At 40.0% G+C, this 16193-nt stretch overlaps 1 protein-coding gene across 2 annotated transcripts in view; it reads right to left on the reverse strand.

Annotated features, from left to right (window-relative positions):
• Positions 1 to 16193, reverse strand: part of LOC118446094 (protein groucho-like) — a 41326-nt gene that overhangs the window by 14083 nt on the left and 11050 nt on the right. The window contains exons 2-5 of one of the 2 annotated variants that reach the window (XM_035876331.2): positions 9345 to 9442; positions 8018 to 8081; positions 3198 to 3242; positions 623 to 760 (exon numbers count right to left, since the gene is read on the reverse strand). In XM_035876331.2, coding sequence (XP_035732224.1) covers positions 623 to 760; positions 3198 to 3242; positions 8018 to 8081; positions 9345 to 9442 — 345 coding nt within the window. The remainder of the gene's footprint in view (positions 1 to 622; positions 761 to 3197; positions 3243 to 8017; positions 8082 to 9344; positions 9443 to 16193) is intronic. The other variant, XM_035876332.2, reaches the window with a different exon arrangement.

Genomic DNA, 16193 nt, shown 5'->3' on the forward strand with positions numbered 1-16193 from the left:
CAAAAATACAAATTTCCTTATGATATTAAGTATGAACGGAATCGATCGTTAACGGAGAATAACCCATTTATTTATTTATTGCAATTAACATCCACGATAGCTTCGATTGATACGCTTCTGAAATTTATTTTGCTTCAAAGTATATATCCTCGATATTGTCCATTATCATCGAGAACCTTTCCGTTTTTTCTCTTTATCGTGATCGTTTTATATATATATATATATGTGTGTGTGTGTGTGTGTGTGTGTGTGTAATTTGAATTAAACAGAGAATGCGTGAGTTAATAAAATTCTTGTCGACTCGTATAATAAACGTTTCACACCTCCCTCTTAGTTATTTCGTGATCAACCGGTTTTACTTTAGCGAACTTACGACGCTCGAATGTAGATGGAACGACTTCAATTCCAGTCGAGAGATACGACAATGACGACGAGAATGGCAAAGCTGATTATCAAAATTATTTGAGTGTCGTGTCGTCGAATAAAAATCGTTGAGATAAGAATTATATTGAATATTATAACGAAGTGAGAGAGTATATTGCAAAGGAATTATGTTGAAGTATAAGAGTAAATTTATTTCTTTTTCCTTTTTTTCTTTCTGATAAAATTTAATCGTACTTACCCCTATTATGGAATTGAGTTCCGTCATGGTAACTTGTTTCGCCCTATCGACAGCCGTGGCAACTTGCTGTTGATGTTCCTGAGAAAGAAACGGCAGGATCTGGGCGATAATGGCGTTCAGTCTCTTCGATATCTCGGTCTGCCGGATATATATATAAAAAAAAAAAAGAAAAAAAGGCGCATCGTAATTAAAACGTCCATTAACGTAAACGATGATCGCGCCTCTGAGCTGTGAGAAGAAAAAAGGAGATGGGGGTCGAGGAAAAAAAAGAAAGAAAACAAGAAAAAAGAGTAGAAAAAAGGAAGAAAAAAGAAAGAAGGAAAAAAAGAAAAAAGACGATAGCTTTGACTTTTTCGACGAAAATGCAGTCGTCGATAAGGACAACCGCTACAATCAGCAAGGAGAGAGAGTGAAGAACTCGGAGGGAAAGAGGAGAAGAGAGAGAGAGAGTATCGCGTTGCACGCTCTGTGAGCTTTTATAGAAATTATAAAGCACTTATACGTATTATATAGCGCAGACGGCATAAAATAAAAAAAACATCGTGGCTTAGCGAGAGCGTAATACCTCTCTTCTCCATCCTCTTCCATTTTTCGCCATTATATACGAGATGCTCGATGGCTGCGAACGATAGCTCTTCTCATATATTAATACATTGCCATACGAGATACGTATGTGTATTTTTGCGTATACTATGTATGTTAAACGAGGACGTTTTATGAAATGTCTTTAAATTTTTATAAACGGCTCTATTGCTGGATCGATGCTCGATATTCATTCGATTCATATATATATATATATATATGTATATATGTATATATATACATATATATATATATATATGTATGTATGCATGTATTTACGTATATACTTTAGAAGTAATATTCCAAAGTGTACTATGCTATAATAGATAGGAGTTAACGAGCAACTAGATTTCTACTATAAATTGCATTCATTTAATTGGTTTGACCGATATTAATGCAAGTTAAAAGAAGATCTTAAAGAGGTGTCTTCGGATTACGTAGCTAAATTCTTTTTTTTTTTTTGAAGACCAAAAAAAGAAAGCAAAAAAAAAAGAAGGAAAAAAAAGAAGCAAAGAGATTTGGAGTTTCCTTGGAGTCAAGAGCGCTCGTATTTTGAAAGCTTGAAAGGACAGGCTTGGCAAGAGATAGGAGAGGGGTGCGCTTTCCTCTATTTTAATCTCGGGTAACTCGTGCCAACGCCGCAGAAATGAAGCCACGCGAGGTGGAGAGACTCCGAATTGGACGAGTAATGAGAAGAGATTAAAGATAAAGCTGTCGGAATAAGTACAGCGAAACGTTTAACAAGAACCGAGAAACATGTGAGAGGACATCCTGAGAGATTTCGAGTATTACATACATACATACATAGATAGATAGATACATACATACATACATACATACATATATACACGCTGATATAATATGCAATACATGTATTGAACGAATCCTTTAACGTGATATAAATATCGAAAAAAGATCGCATAAAAATGTCAATTCTTTGTTCCGCATGATTTGTATCCGCATGATTTGTACCACGGATCGGAAGCAAAAGGAAAAGAAAAAGAAGAAAGAAAGAAAATGAAAGAAAGAAAGAAGGAAGGAAGGAAGGAAGGAAGGAGAAAAAATTAAAAACATTTTTTCTCGAGGCGTTAAATCGAGAAGCCAGCGTAGCGTGTGAAAAAGAAAGAAAAAAGGGGAAAAAAATGGAAAAGAAGAAAAATAAATAAATAAAAGAAAAATGCATCGAATATCCTTCTTCTTTCTCTTTCTCACCCTAAGTTCCAACGTTCCTTTCGTTAAATCGTTACTCGTGTCGTCGAGTCATCGCGGCAAATGTTTATTCGCCGGTATATACTCGGAGCAAACTTATCTCACCTTAATGACTTTGGCAAACATGCGACGTTCGACGAGACGCGCGACGTCTCCTCTCGCGGTAACGCAGTCGGAAAATAAAACGCCACTCGAATGAGGAAAACGAGAAGGAGGAGAAATAGGAGGAGAAGTAGAAGAAGAAGGAGGTGGAGGAAGAGGATCATGATAAAGAGGAAGTGGAATGAGACGGTGAAAAGAGGATATTGCGAGAACGTACAAGTGTCTATATGCAAGCCGAACGGTATAACGTGACCATTTTTAATTCTTTTCGAAATGAAGAAACAAAGGAAAAAAAGACAAAAAAAAAAGAAAAAAAAAGAGAAAAAAAGAAACGTAATAAATTGAATTTGTAACGAATTTTCATAAACGACGGAAAAATGGAAGAAAAGAAAAAGAAGAAAGAAAGAGATAAAAGAAAAAAGAAAAAAGAAAAAAATGAAATTTAATTTGGAAAACGTAGCAACGATGAAAACGTTAGAGGAGCCAAGCTCGAATTCGTTATGCGATTCACGCTACATACATATATGTATGTATGCACGTATGTATGTATGATTGCGAGATATGAGGAAAACGACGTCATATTGTTTCGAGCAAGACACATGTGTTTTTCTTCGCGACTCGACGTTGACATGTGCGTCATTGTAAAAATGGGAAAATTACTTTTAATGCAAAAGATATTTACCTGTTTGTGCATCTCGACGTTTAGGCCGTACGACATCTCGTAATACTGCAACAAAGAGAAAGAAAAAAAAAAAGAAGGACATGTTTATCATTTTCTTCGATCGAATTCTTTAAAACACAAAGCTGCACAAGAGATAAACTAATAGAACGTCGGGAAAAAAAGATCGTACGAATTAATTTTCAGGAATTTGTGGCGTTCGCCTCTAATTGCGTTCTCTCGGTCTCTCCATGTAAATTGATACGACGACTCGTGTCTCGTTCCTTCGTTCCTATGTAAGTACGTATTTACGTAAAATATACGTACGTACTTACGTATTGCCTGGCTTCGTTTCACATTTGCAACACGACATATTTGGTAGCGCAGCCGTTCATGGCTTAATTAAGACGCGAGAAAAGATACTCGCCGCGGATTCCGAATCGATATCTCCAAGATCTCGAATCTCTGATTAGTTAGAGGTTCTGTTCTCTGTTTCTTCGATATGCCTCTGTCTCTTTTATAACCAACATAACGTTTTCATCTAATTAAATCGAATTTAATAGACTTAAAGTAAGCGCGAGATAACGATAATAATTTTCCAAAGAATTTTATATTTAACGAAGAGTAGAAGAATGTCCTTCGATCGAATACTTTCTTTTCTTTTCTCAATTGCGCGAGCGTAATTGCGCAAAACAACAAGGATAGCCTTCGGCGGCACCACTGCTGGCCGTGGTTTTTGCGGTCGTCCTTGTTTAACTTTCTACTATTTTATGTTCTCTCTCTCTCTCTCTCTTTCTCTCTTTATCTATCTATCTATCTATCTATCTATTTATCTATCTCTATCTCTTTCTCAGCCGTTTAACGCGGCGAGCATTAGCAAGCGAGTCAGCAATTTAGCATCGTTTGCCAGATTTGTCCCAGCCTCCGAGCTTCTTTATCGAAAAAAGAAAAATTTTCCTAGCGCGATCCTCTCTCTTTCTTTTCCACACCGAACTCGACCGAGTCTCACACACGGAGGTCATTAGTCAGAGAAACGAGATATAGCTGGATAATAGTGGTAGTAGTAAACGTAGCAGTTGCAGTCGCAGTAGCAGTAGTAACAGTAGTAGTAGCAGTTACTACTGCTGCTAGTAGTAGCAGTAGTACCTAGTTGGACCGTTTCCGCGGTAACGCGTTATTAATTATCCTTTAATCGCGATAAACGTAAGCGGTGCTCGCAGTTGGTGCCATAAAGAGAAGTATTATGTGTGTATGAGAGAGAGAGAGAGAGAGAGAGAGGGAGAGAGAGAGAGAGAGAGAGAGAGAGAGAGAGAGAGAGAGAGAGAAACAGGAGGAGAGAGGGAGGAAGAAGCAAGTAGCAAAACGCGTGCAATGCACGCTCTCGAGTACTCGGCTTACAGGTTCTTAATCTTACGGGCCATTAGCCCGGTAATTACACGGACGAATTAATTGCGTCGTAAGTAAGTTATTTCTCTCGTGAGAGAATCTAAGAGAGGAAGAAGAAGGAGGAGGAGGAGGGAAATGGGAGGGAAGTAGACGGAAGGAAGGGGTGTAACCGATAAAGAGAGGATGACGACGACGACGACGACGACGATGACTAGCTAGCAGAACGAAGGTAGTTAAGATCGAGTAAGAAAGATGCGAGAAAACGAGGCAACCTCTTCCAATTGCAAAACTATCGATTAACGTCGACGTCGGCGGATCTTGTAGGCGTAAAGAATCATCTTCGTCGACCTCTCATGGCAATCGATTAAAAAAAAGAAAGAATGAAAGAAAAAAAGAAAAAGAAAAACAAAGAAAAGAAAAGAAAAGAAAAAGAAGGAAAGAGAGATGCTAGAAAATTTCGAACGATCATTAACCAGGTATCTGGTGTAATTAATTGATAATTATCGGTGCGAAAGGTGTCGAGCACGTTGATCGATATTTGAAATTACATGGATGCACCTAAGTGTCGAGGGGAACGAAGAGAAGAGGAAGCCACGGCACGATTTGCAATGATACGAATTATGAGATACAACGTGTGTCGGTAGGACTCGTAGAAGAGGGAAGAGAGGATGAGAAGGCGAAGGATTGAATGGAACGAGAGGGAGTGAGGATGAAAGAGCAGAGTTCTCGTTCGTGGTTCGCGTCGATAAATCTCTGCACCGAACGTAGACTTCCTTTAACTACTGCGCCTCCTCCTCCTTCTCCTCGTCGTCGTGTCGGCCGTGTCGGCTCGTCCGCTTGATTAATCGTGTTTAAACTAGTCGCCTCCGCGCGCCAATTAAGTCCGTACAACGTTCGTGTTCGAGAGCGAGAGAGAGCGAGAGAGAGAGAGAGCGAGAGAGACGATAAAAACAAGATCGAGAGAGTGAACGATAGTGAAGGAGGGCTGGAGACGATGGACACCCTTCTCTACCATACTTCTTCCTCCTACGCTATAGCTATTACCCCATCGGCATCGACTCTTCCTGACACAAAACAGGAACACGTCGTGAACCGAAAGCAAAACAGCAACGCAACGTCGTTGTTCCAATGTTACTTGCTTGCTTGCTAGCTAGGTTGGTTGGTTGGTTGGTTGGGTTGCTTGCTTGCTTGCTTGCTTGCTAGCTAGCTTGCTTGCTTGCTGCCTGCCACCGGCCCGTGAGGGACAACAATAAATTAGTATCGAGCCGATGTGCACGTGGTGGCTAACAAGATCACGTACACGCGCTTAAAATATATCCGTCGGTGTGACACGACAAAGAAAGAGACAGAGAGAGAGAGAGAGAGAGAGAGAGAGATAAAGAGAACGCGCGCATGCATGCGTTCCTCGAGTAAAGAGAGAGAGAGAGAGAGAGATAAAGAGTTCGCGAGAGCGGTGGGGGATGCGCGTTGAAACGCGTCCCGCATATCCTCGCGCGATGAATGTAAAATAGAACGCAATACGTTGCAAAGTAATTACGCATGAACCATTAACCCTCGACCCGAACTAAAGTATTAATTGCCTTCTGCCTTCTCTCCTATCGTTGAAATTTGATAAACGAATTGTTCCGTCGTCCACGTAAGTTGGATATTCCTCTATAGGATCTAGGATCCTCATTGGAATCCTGGATCTATCGAAATCGAATTTCAAAATTTCGTGATGATCATATGCAGATAAAAAAAAAACGCAATAGCATTTAATTGAATTAATTTTAATAATTTCTAATTTAACGGCAAATCGATTATAAATCATCGTTTAAATTAAATTATCGATGATTTTCCTATTCTCGTCGTTTTATTTTCTTAAGAAACTTTTGCGACTTTTACGACGTTGAGAGAAAATATCTAAAATAGAACGATGGATCAGAATTCAACGCGATAGATCGGGCACAACGTCGAGTCTCGGTCGATCGTTTCTGGCCACGAGAATAACCTTTCGAAATTGGCAGGTCAACTTGCACGAAAGCGATCCCTGTTGTTGGTGGCTCGTTCGAACTTGGTAAACTTGACACGCGTGTAGCGAGTCAAACGGATCGCACTTTGGTCTCCCTCTCTCTCCCTCTCTCTCTCTCTCTCTCTCTCTCTACTATCTCTTCGTTGGCATCAAAGCACAAAATCTCAGAACGTGTGGAATTGTAATTAACGTTAAGCGGACAAAGGCTAACCAAGAAGAGATAGAGGTAAATACAAAAAGAGAGAGAGAAAGAGAGAGAGAGAGAGAGAGAGAGAGAGAGAGAGAAACAGAAATAGCATAGCCATTTTCGTAAAGCTGATTTTACGAGCTCGTAAAAGAAGCTATCGACTTGACCGAAATTCGACTCTGTCGATCGGCATCCAATTCGTCGAAAACGTATTCCCTTTAGAAGAAGCTTTTCCAACGGCGTCTATCGATCGACAGAAAATGCACCTTGAAAGAGTACTCGATATAAGGGAGAGAGTCGTTTCGACTTTGAATCGATACATCGACCGATCAAAATAAAAAAAAAGAATTAAAGCGATTGAGAGAAAGAGAGAGAGAGAAAGACGTTTCCGAAGATGGCCATGATAAAAGAAACTCGTTAATTACGCGTTCTCGTTATCTCCGACAAGTTTCCACGCAAAGTCACGCCAATATAGCACGATAGCCGAACAGGTCCAACGTAATTAGCTGACTCTGCCTGAACTCGATCGACCGCGGCGTGAACGTTGAATACAGAGGGACAGAGAAAGACAGAGAGACAGAGAAATATATATATATATATATATATATATAGAGAGAGAGAGAGAGAGAGAGAGAGAGAGAGAGATAGCAAGCCAATGAGAACGACCACGTAATCCAAAGGCATTAACCAGCCGTTGGACAACGGTCCGCCATTACTACGTATTAGTTTGTCATTAGATACCCAAAGCACGAGCAACGTGACTTCGGTAAATCGATGAGCACCACTGGCTCTTAGTATCATTAGCTATGCACGATAGGAGTGTACCGCGTGCTTGCTCGTGTGTAAGCTAGAATAAGTATACATATAGATATGTGTCTATAGATATGGATATACCTACGTATATATGTTACACGTAGAATACAGCACGCGCGCGCGCGCGCGCGTGCGAAAGAGAGAGAGAGAGAGAGAGAGAGAGAGAGAGAGAGAGAAAGAGAGAGAAAAAGAGATAGAGAAATCTAACAGAAGGGAGACCCCAACGCAAAGTCTGCACGGTGAGAACGCAATTAATGTTAAAAAGTCTCGGTGGTTTAGCGGTCGAGCGAGCATAATTGCACGGAATAGAATGTATGTAGACGGGGGCGTGGGGAGTGTGGGGACGAAAATGGAGAAAGCGAGAGGAAGTATCATCATGTGCTCGTGTAAAATTAACTTTAAATAATGATTTTTGTTTCTTTTTTTGTTTTTTTTTCTACTCCTTACCATCACATAATGCCGTTGTATCTCGATCTTGTCGGTCGCCAACTTTTCGCACTCCAGCTTCAATCTAAACAGAAATAATCAAAAATGTTTAACAGCTCAATTACGTCGAAATCGTACGGAGAAATAAAACGTGACGAAAAAGGAAAGGAAAAAAAAAAGAAGAAAACAAAAAAAATGGGAAAAGAAAGGAAAAGAAAAGTTGAAAAGTTTCCGTTCGAACGTTTCTTCATCGATTCTTTTTCCATTCTATAATTTTTTTTTCCTTTTTTTGTTTTTTTAAACGCTACTGGACGTAGAACAAAGGGTCTAGCCGATATGACGCGTACGATCCGACGATAGAAAGATACGAAAAAAAAAAAAAAAAAAAGAAAAAAAAGAGAGAAAAAGGAAAAGGAAAATGTAAGAGCGAGAGACATAGCGCGCAAAAGGTCGCGGAAGTTCCGGCGTATATCGAATAGTGGAAAAATAGAAAAGGACAGAGACAAAAGGTAAAGTTCGAATGCTACGGGGGAACGTTGAAAAATGCAAAGACAAGTGGTAAGGTTTCCTCGATTTCGTATTCGCACAGAGAGAGGGATAGATAGATGAGTATAACCGTCACTCGCGTAACCTAAGGAAAAAGAGAGAAGGTTGTCTATAGGTCGGTCCGTCGTATAGCGACATATATAGGTCTAGAAGAAAAAAAAAAAAAAAAAAAAAAGAGAAAAAAAAGAAAGAAAGGAAAAGAATATCGCGAACGCAAGAGTACCATTAAGCGTTCGCCGATAGCCACGTTTCGTCGTAAATCACTTATGGCTTCCGCGCGTCGCGTGCACCTCAAAGAAGAAGCCTCCTGCTGCTGCTGCCGCCACCGCCGCCACCGCCGCCGCCGCCAGCTGCATTTGTTCCCAGTCTCTCATGCGCCAGGAGCGCGCGAGCGCCCTCAAAAGAACGATCCATAATACAGAGCGAGCCCTCCCGACGATGATATACCTTCTCTACCTACCATTGCTAGCCTAGCTAAAGCTATGTTGAGCTAAGCCAAGCTAACTTGAGCTAACTTTTTTCTTTTACTTTTTTTTCTCCCCCTCTTTTCATTCAAGTCGGAAAAAGATCGATTGAAATTAATTATACGAAGCTTACATTTTCTACGAAATTTCGTGAAAACTTTCGTTTCTATAATTTCGTTTCTATAACCGTACCAAGCGAATAATTTCTTTTTTCTTTTTCTTTCTTTTTATAACCAGTTATTGACTCGCTCTCTATAAGGATAAAGGATGAGGATCCACGATGGACGGAAAAAGAATGAAAGAAAAAAAAAAAGAAAGAAACTATGGGAACAACTCACGTGTGATACTGTGCTTGTAAGAAGCTAAACTCCTCTTTGATCCTGTCGCAAGACTCGTTCACTGTGAACTTGAATGGCTGCCCTGGTTGTGGTGGACCCTGAAGATAAAAAACAAAAGTTTATTTATTTATTTATTTATTTTCTTTTTTTTGTTTTTTTGTATACTACCTTCTCCAGCATTTCTTTTTCTTTTCTTTTATATATAAATAAGGAACTAATAAGTAAGGAAAAAAGGGCTTAGAAGACGAAAAAAAGACGCAATAGAAAAAAAAAAAATTACAGAAAAGAAAAGAAAAGTTAAAAAAAAGTCAAAGAAAATGTATAAATAAATCAAAAAGAAATATTGTACATGTGGAATGACGCAAGATGGGCGGTCTTTCCTCTTGCCAGTGAAATTCTCCATGAAGGCGTCGCTTTGTCCGACATAATTCGATACGCGCGTACGAACGAAGAAGCAGCCGTGTCGTCGGTGGTTTCCTGCACGTCGAATAATTAATTCCGTACATCTGTTCGCTCGAGGAGTAAGCGTGGGCGCGAGTGCGCGCTCACTTGCTCGTTCGCCCGTTCGTTCGTTCGTTCGTTCGTTCGAGAGAGAGAGAGAGAGAGAGAGAGAGAGAGAGAGATAAACACGTATAGACTCTCTCACCGCGATATCTATATGCTGTTACATAGGAGAAAGCGATACGAACACGTACAAGAGAGAAAGAGAGAGAGAGAGAGAGAGAGAGAGAGAGAGATAGTAAGTGGAAACACGAGATCCAACGGTGGTATACTCTACTATAAAGAGGAAGAGAGAGAGAGAGAGAGAGATGATGGTAGGTGCGCGTGAACACGCGTGCACGCACGATTACCTCCCCCGTACGTGAAACTACACTGTCGTATGTAGTATACGCGGTACGACGAGCTAGAACAGAGTAGTAGAAGAGGAATAGAGAGGAAGAGAGAGAGTGAGAGAGAGAGATAGAAGAGAGACGGAGCAAGTGTTAATTACACGTTTGCGGTGTCCGGGAGGATTACACGCTACAACCGAAACTATGAGGTTCTCGACTGTATATAGACGCTCGTTCGTGCACGTGCTTGCGAGTACACACACACACACACACACACACATGCGCGCATGCACGCATATACAAAAGCATCATACGTAGATAGATATGTGTATATATATATGTGTGTGTGTTTGCATATATACATACATATACGTATATTTGTAACGCGACCACTTGGACGCGCTTACAAACGCATTTTCGACGACCTGTAGGATCGTTTCTATTCGACTTTTCGAAGCTCCGATTAAACTATCGTTCGAACGAGTTCAACAAGGAAAAAGAAAGAAGAAAAAAAAGAAAAAGGAAGAAAGAAAAAAATTCTATTTTATCGACAATTTTTAAACGCGCGTTTAGATAACTGTTGAAAGATAAGTTGCTTGCTATAAGCATTTTCGAGGACTTTCGTGTCGAATAGTCGAAAGAAAAAAAGGAAGGGGGGGTCGAGAAAGAGAGGGAGAGAGAGAGAGAGAGAGAGAGAGACGGAAGAAGATCGCCCTCGAGTTAAGAGGGAGGTGCCTCTGCACCTCTAGTGACCTCGATCACAATCGAGCCGTTGTAATCGAATGAGATGGAAGTCTTCTCCTCCTCCTCCTCTAGCTCCTCCTCCAGCTCCTCTACCTCCTTTACTACTACTTCGGTTCAACCACCGACAAAGACTAAAAATCCATAGAAGAAGTCCGGTACTCTCGATATACACAAAAAGACCTTCTCTCGCTCGGTGTTTGGTTCTGCCCTCTTTAGCGAAGAATTCTACTCCTCCTCCTCCACCACCTCCTCTCTACTACTTCTCTCTTCCTTTTCTAAATGGAACCTGCCAGCTGGCCCGTGCTGATCGAGTCATAATCGATCCTTCGGATCAAAAGTCCACGGTAAAAGGAAGAATGAAAGTCGACGCGTATTCTCTCTCTCTCTCTCTCTCTCTCTCTCTTCCTCTTCAGGTTCGACGAACCAATTTTTACATGATCAAAGGATTACACGGTTCAAAGCGTATTTCTTTCCGTTCGTTGCTACGACGTACATACACACGTAAACAGACATCTCCCAACCCACATATCTCTCTATAAACAAATGTAAAATGAAAAATAAAAATGAAAAGGAGAAAAAAGTGATCAAAAGTTTCAACGGTATAAGAAAAAGAAAAAAAGAAAGAATTGAACAACAGTTGTTTCGACCCTAAAATATTTTACTCGATAATTTTGAAAAAGGATCGATGAAATTTATATAAAGGATTGGAAAAATGAATAAGTCAAAATTTGTAATGGGAAATATAATGTAATCGACTTTCGTTCATTGTTGAAAGATTTCCATCGATAATACACATGTATAAATCGATTTCGTCGTTAGGTTATCCCATGTAATCATGTAAATCCGTTCGTATGGATCTCGTCCTCGATTATCCCGATTGAGAAGAAAATTTCATATTCCCAGTTAATTCTTAAACAATAGATTATCACTAATCCTTAAGTCTTAGAACCGTTATATAATAATAATAGACGCAGTAGAAGGGATCGAGTAAAAGCAGATAAGATTGAAGGAGTCATTGGGCTTTCCACTTGGCTCGTGGTTACTCGCAAATCCACGGTGGAATTTAGAGAATCCTTGTGTCGCGCTGATACTATCGTTAAAATCGCTGGACCTCTCGTAGAAAGGAAAGTACAACACTAGAGTGGTTGTCCTCTTGTTACCTCCATTTTCTCTCTCTCTCTCTCCCTCTTTATATATATATATATATATATATATATATATATATATATACATATATATCTCGCACACACAACGAAGTCAGAGGCTTTCCAGTAAAGCTTTGGCCAAGCTTCGGAACAGAGAAGATCCTGTGGTCGGAGATTACGCTGTCGAGGAGCAGTTGCTAAATTCTCGAGACTAAGAGGTGAATCGGAGAAGTAGGAGAATGGGCGAGACAATAGCTAGGAAAGGTGGAGGATGAGAGGATGGAGGAAAGAGAAAGAGAGGTGGTAGGGAGTATAGTTAGGGTGACGGGGCGAGGAGAGAAAGAGGAACGAAGCTGCCCACGGACGAGGGAAGTTGCGGTTTTCGTGGTTGCCACGCGGTTGCGGCTTAGGCAAATTGAGATAGTTCGCAAACCACCGAGCAGCTGACCCCTACACCGTAATGCCAGAATGCCGCGACCGCTTCTACTGGGAGATGATCTCGCAGTCGAGAAGGAAACGATTAATACGCATCACTTCGTCAAGGAATAGAAGGAGCTTGGGAGAGAGGGTTATGCCTGGAGTTTGCGGTTTCGTGATAGAAAAGGACGGGAATAATAATAATAATAATAATAATAATAATGATGATAATGATGATAATAATAATATAAAAAATGTATCTATGTAGACGGATGCGTAGTTTTGTGGTCAGGTTAATCGATATATATATATATATATATATATATATATATATATACATATATATATATACACATAGATATATATCGACTTGCCCATGAAATTTCATTTCGCATTACGATATTATATACGCGCATATCTAAACATAATTCATGGTATTTACCTATCTAGCAATTTTCAATAACATCGATATTCTAAGTTCCTCGTACGCGTGTCGAGATTTATTACGGACGATCCAATGAGATTTGATATAAGATTGACGATCTCGAAGATACGTTCCAGTAGTCGTAAAACGAAGGAGACATTGACGGCAACGACGACGACGACGACAAGGATGTAAGTAAGTAAGTACCTACGACGGAGGACACGAAAATACGGGCCACCGATCGAGTTTCTAACGAGATCAAGAAGGCTCTACCTCTAATTTAGTTACATCGACTTAGCTCGCGTATCCTTGCCTCGCTACACCAGCTTACTTATGCTAATTCGATAGAGAACAGAGAAAAGGAAGTGACTCTCGGATAAGTCAACCTAACCAAATTCACCCCGCTCGTCAAGTTTTCTTTCGAACCGAACGCATTTACGTTTATTAAAGAGACACGCGTTCTGATATTCTTCGACAACGAAACAATAGAAAGAAACAAACGAAACAATAAGAAAATTCTTCGTATATCGTAAAAACATTTTACAACGCTTAATAATAAGAAATCGTCGTAAACCCATATTTTTGCAGATACTTCAAATCGCTTCCGTAAAAGATTTCAAAGGAACTTCAAAAGATACACGTTCGCAGATAGGATCGAAGTACAAAGGAGATAAAATCTTATCGTTCTTTTTTTTTCTTTTTTTTTTTTTTTTATTTATTTTCTTTTTCTTTTTCTTTTTTCTTTTTTTCTTTTTTTCTTTTTTTCTTTTTTACGACTCGTACTTACTTGACTTGAACGGATGATCAATAAGTCAAATACAAACGATCCACTCGTCTATCGGTTTCGATATATGTTTGTCGAGTAGATAAAAACGAACGTTCTATCTTTTACCGTGACAAATCGAAAAGACAAAAATTCCATCGCTCGTACGAATGGAGAGAAAGAGAGTATCGTAAAAATGATTTAACGGATTTACAACGCCAATAAAAAAGAAAGAAAGAAAGAAAGAAAGAAAGAAAGAAAGAAAGGAAAGAAGGAAGGAAGGAAGAAAGAAAGAAAGGAAGAAAAACGTAGAAAGTAAATTTATATTCTCAGCCCTGTAGAATGTCATAAATTGAAAATAACAGTAATTAAGCTAACCAATAAGAGTAAGGAGAAAGTAAGACGTGTATTGGTTTATGGTCGTGATCCGAAAAGAGCGGTTGAGAGGCACTGACGGCAAGTAAACAGTACTGTATTGTATTTGTGTGCTTAGCCTGGCAAATATTAGCCACCATATCGCTTATGGTGCTTGTTGAGCGAGGGTGATGGTCGATAGTCCGTATAGTGGGAAGGGTGGTATTGTAGAACCTTCGTTCGTTACGACTCCCTCTCCCGTGCTCTCTTTGGTCAGCCAGACTTCTGTCTGCGTGTGCGTGCATGTGTGTGTGTGTGTGTATGTGAGTGTGAGATAGAAAGAGAGAGAGAGAGAGAGAGAGAAAGATGCGAGTGGGCGAGAGACGCGAATAGACGCTGTGTGATTCGTGGCGTGGCGTGTTTGTCCGTCCGCCCATATACGACTGTTTGTCCTTGCTCTCCTTGTTTGAAGAACGTCGGGATCCCGGTCTGTGCAAACTCCTCATTATTGCGAACAGTGTACACCGGCTATAGCGCGTGCGTTCGTGCGTATACAAGCGCCCTCTCCCCCTCTTCCTCTTTCTCATCCTTCTCGATCTCTTCTTCCGATCTTTTCTCTATTTCGTGTTCGACAAAATTTTTCTATCTTCAACTTTATCTTATAAAAAGAAAGAAAGAAATAAAGAAAATTCTGTATTCCATATACCCAATACGACATGCAGCAAGTATATATAATCGATCTTGCGATACGAATTTGAAAGGGAAAAAAAAAACGTGTCTGGTGTAAAATGCAATTTGTACTTGTAATATATATTAAAAATATATACGTATATATATTTGTGGTATTTTATCTAATATATCTTATTTCCCTGGAGTATAGATGATATTTGAAAGAGATAAGCCCCAACCCCTTAACACAAAACGAGAGGAACCAACCGATCTTGATCTCGTTCAAATCCTAATCCACGAAAAAGGGATTCTCTCCCTTTGGAATAGCATCGAGAATCAGAAGCACCGGTTACCCAAAGTAATTTTCCTCGTAAGGAGGTCGCAGGGGAAAAGAGGAAGGGGTTCGATTCTAAGGAGGGTCCAAGTACCGTTTCTCGAATTTAACCATTAACGCGGAAATTGGCGGCAGTTTTAGGGCGGTCCGTTCCAAATTGCCCAGAGCGAAAGCCCTTCAATTTCGTAGTCAATTCTATCCCCTTGGCGATAATCCACACCGTGAAGCCCATGTCTGAGAGAGAGAGAGAGAGACCGAGGGGTTCCTGGCTATTCACAAAGCGACCCTCTTGTTCTCACTTCCCCTACTCTGATCTTCCCCTTGTCTTTCGCCCCTCACTTTCTCTCTCTCTCTCTCTCTCTCTCTCTCTCTCTCTCCTACCCTTCCTACAAAAATACACTCGATGTGTATACTATTAAAAAAATAAAAAGGAAAAGAAATATATAGATATTTTTACGTATCCAAGATATTTAATGAAAAAGGAAAAAAGAAAGAAAGAAAAAAAAATAGAATCATAACGTTCCCAAAAATTTGATATCAAAGCCATTCACCTTCCATTAAATGGACCAAAGGAAAATTATGAAAGTATTACGTTATCTGTGTAAATATATAGTTACCGTCGTTGCTTTTCGCACCTTATAAATTAATTTCACGTAACGTTGACGACCATCACAGTTTCGTCTCTAATCTCCTCTTGCTTAAACTCTTCAAACAAAGAGAAGAGAAACACGCGACGAAGAGTTAGGAGAGAATCAACGAACGGTAAGGTAACCATTCGATCCTAGGAAAGATAACGAGTGTCAAATATGTGCTCTGATAACGAGTCTCCAAATAAGTTTTACCCCCTAACGTCGTTCTTTCTATTGTTTGTCACACGTAATCTCTCGAATTTGAAGAAAAGTGGGGATTAATCTTTCGTATGTACACAGGTCATACACACACACACACACACACATGCGCGCGTGCACATCGAGGACGTGAGTAAATAGAAAAATTCCACTTCCCCTCCCCGCTATCCCAATCCATGACCCCTCCCCTCTCCCAACGAATAAATATCGAATCAATTCGGAGAACTAGATATCGCTTTTATTTCAAAACTACATTTCTTTGTTTCCGCGATACAGGATAGTCAATATTATTAAAGTAGATCCATTTTCCAGTTCGGTATG

This window comes from Vespa mandarinia, chromosome 1, assembly GCF_050613455.1.
Source record: "Vespa mandarinia isolate Hongniang chromosome 1, ASM5061345v1, whole genome shotgun sequence".
NCBI lineage: Eukaryota > Metazoa > Arthropoda > Insecta > Hymenoptera > Vespidae > Vespa > Vespa mandarinia.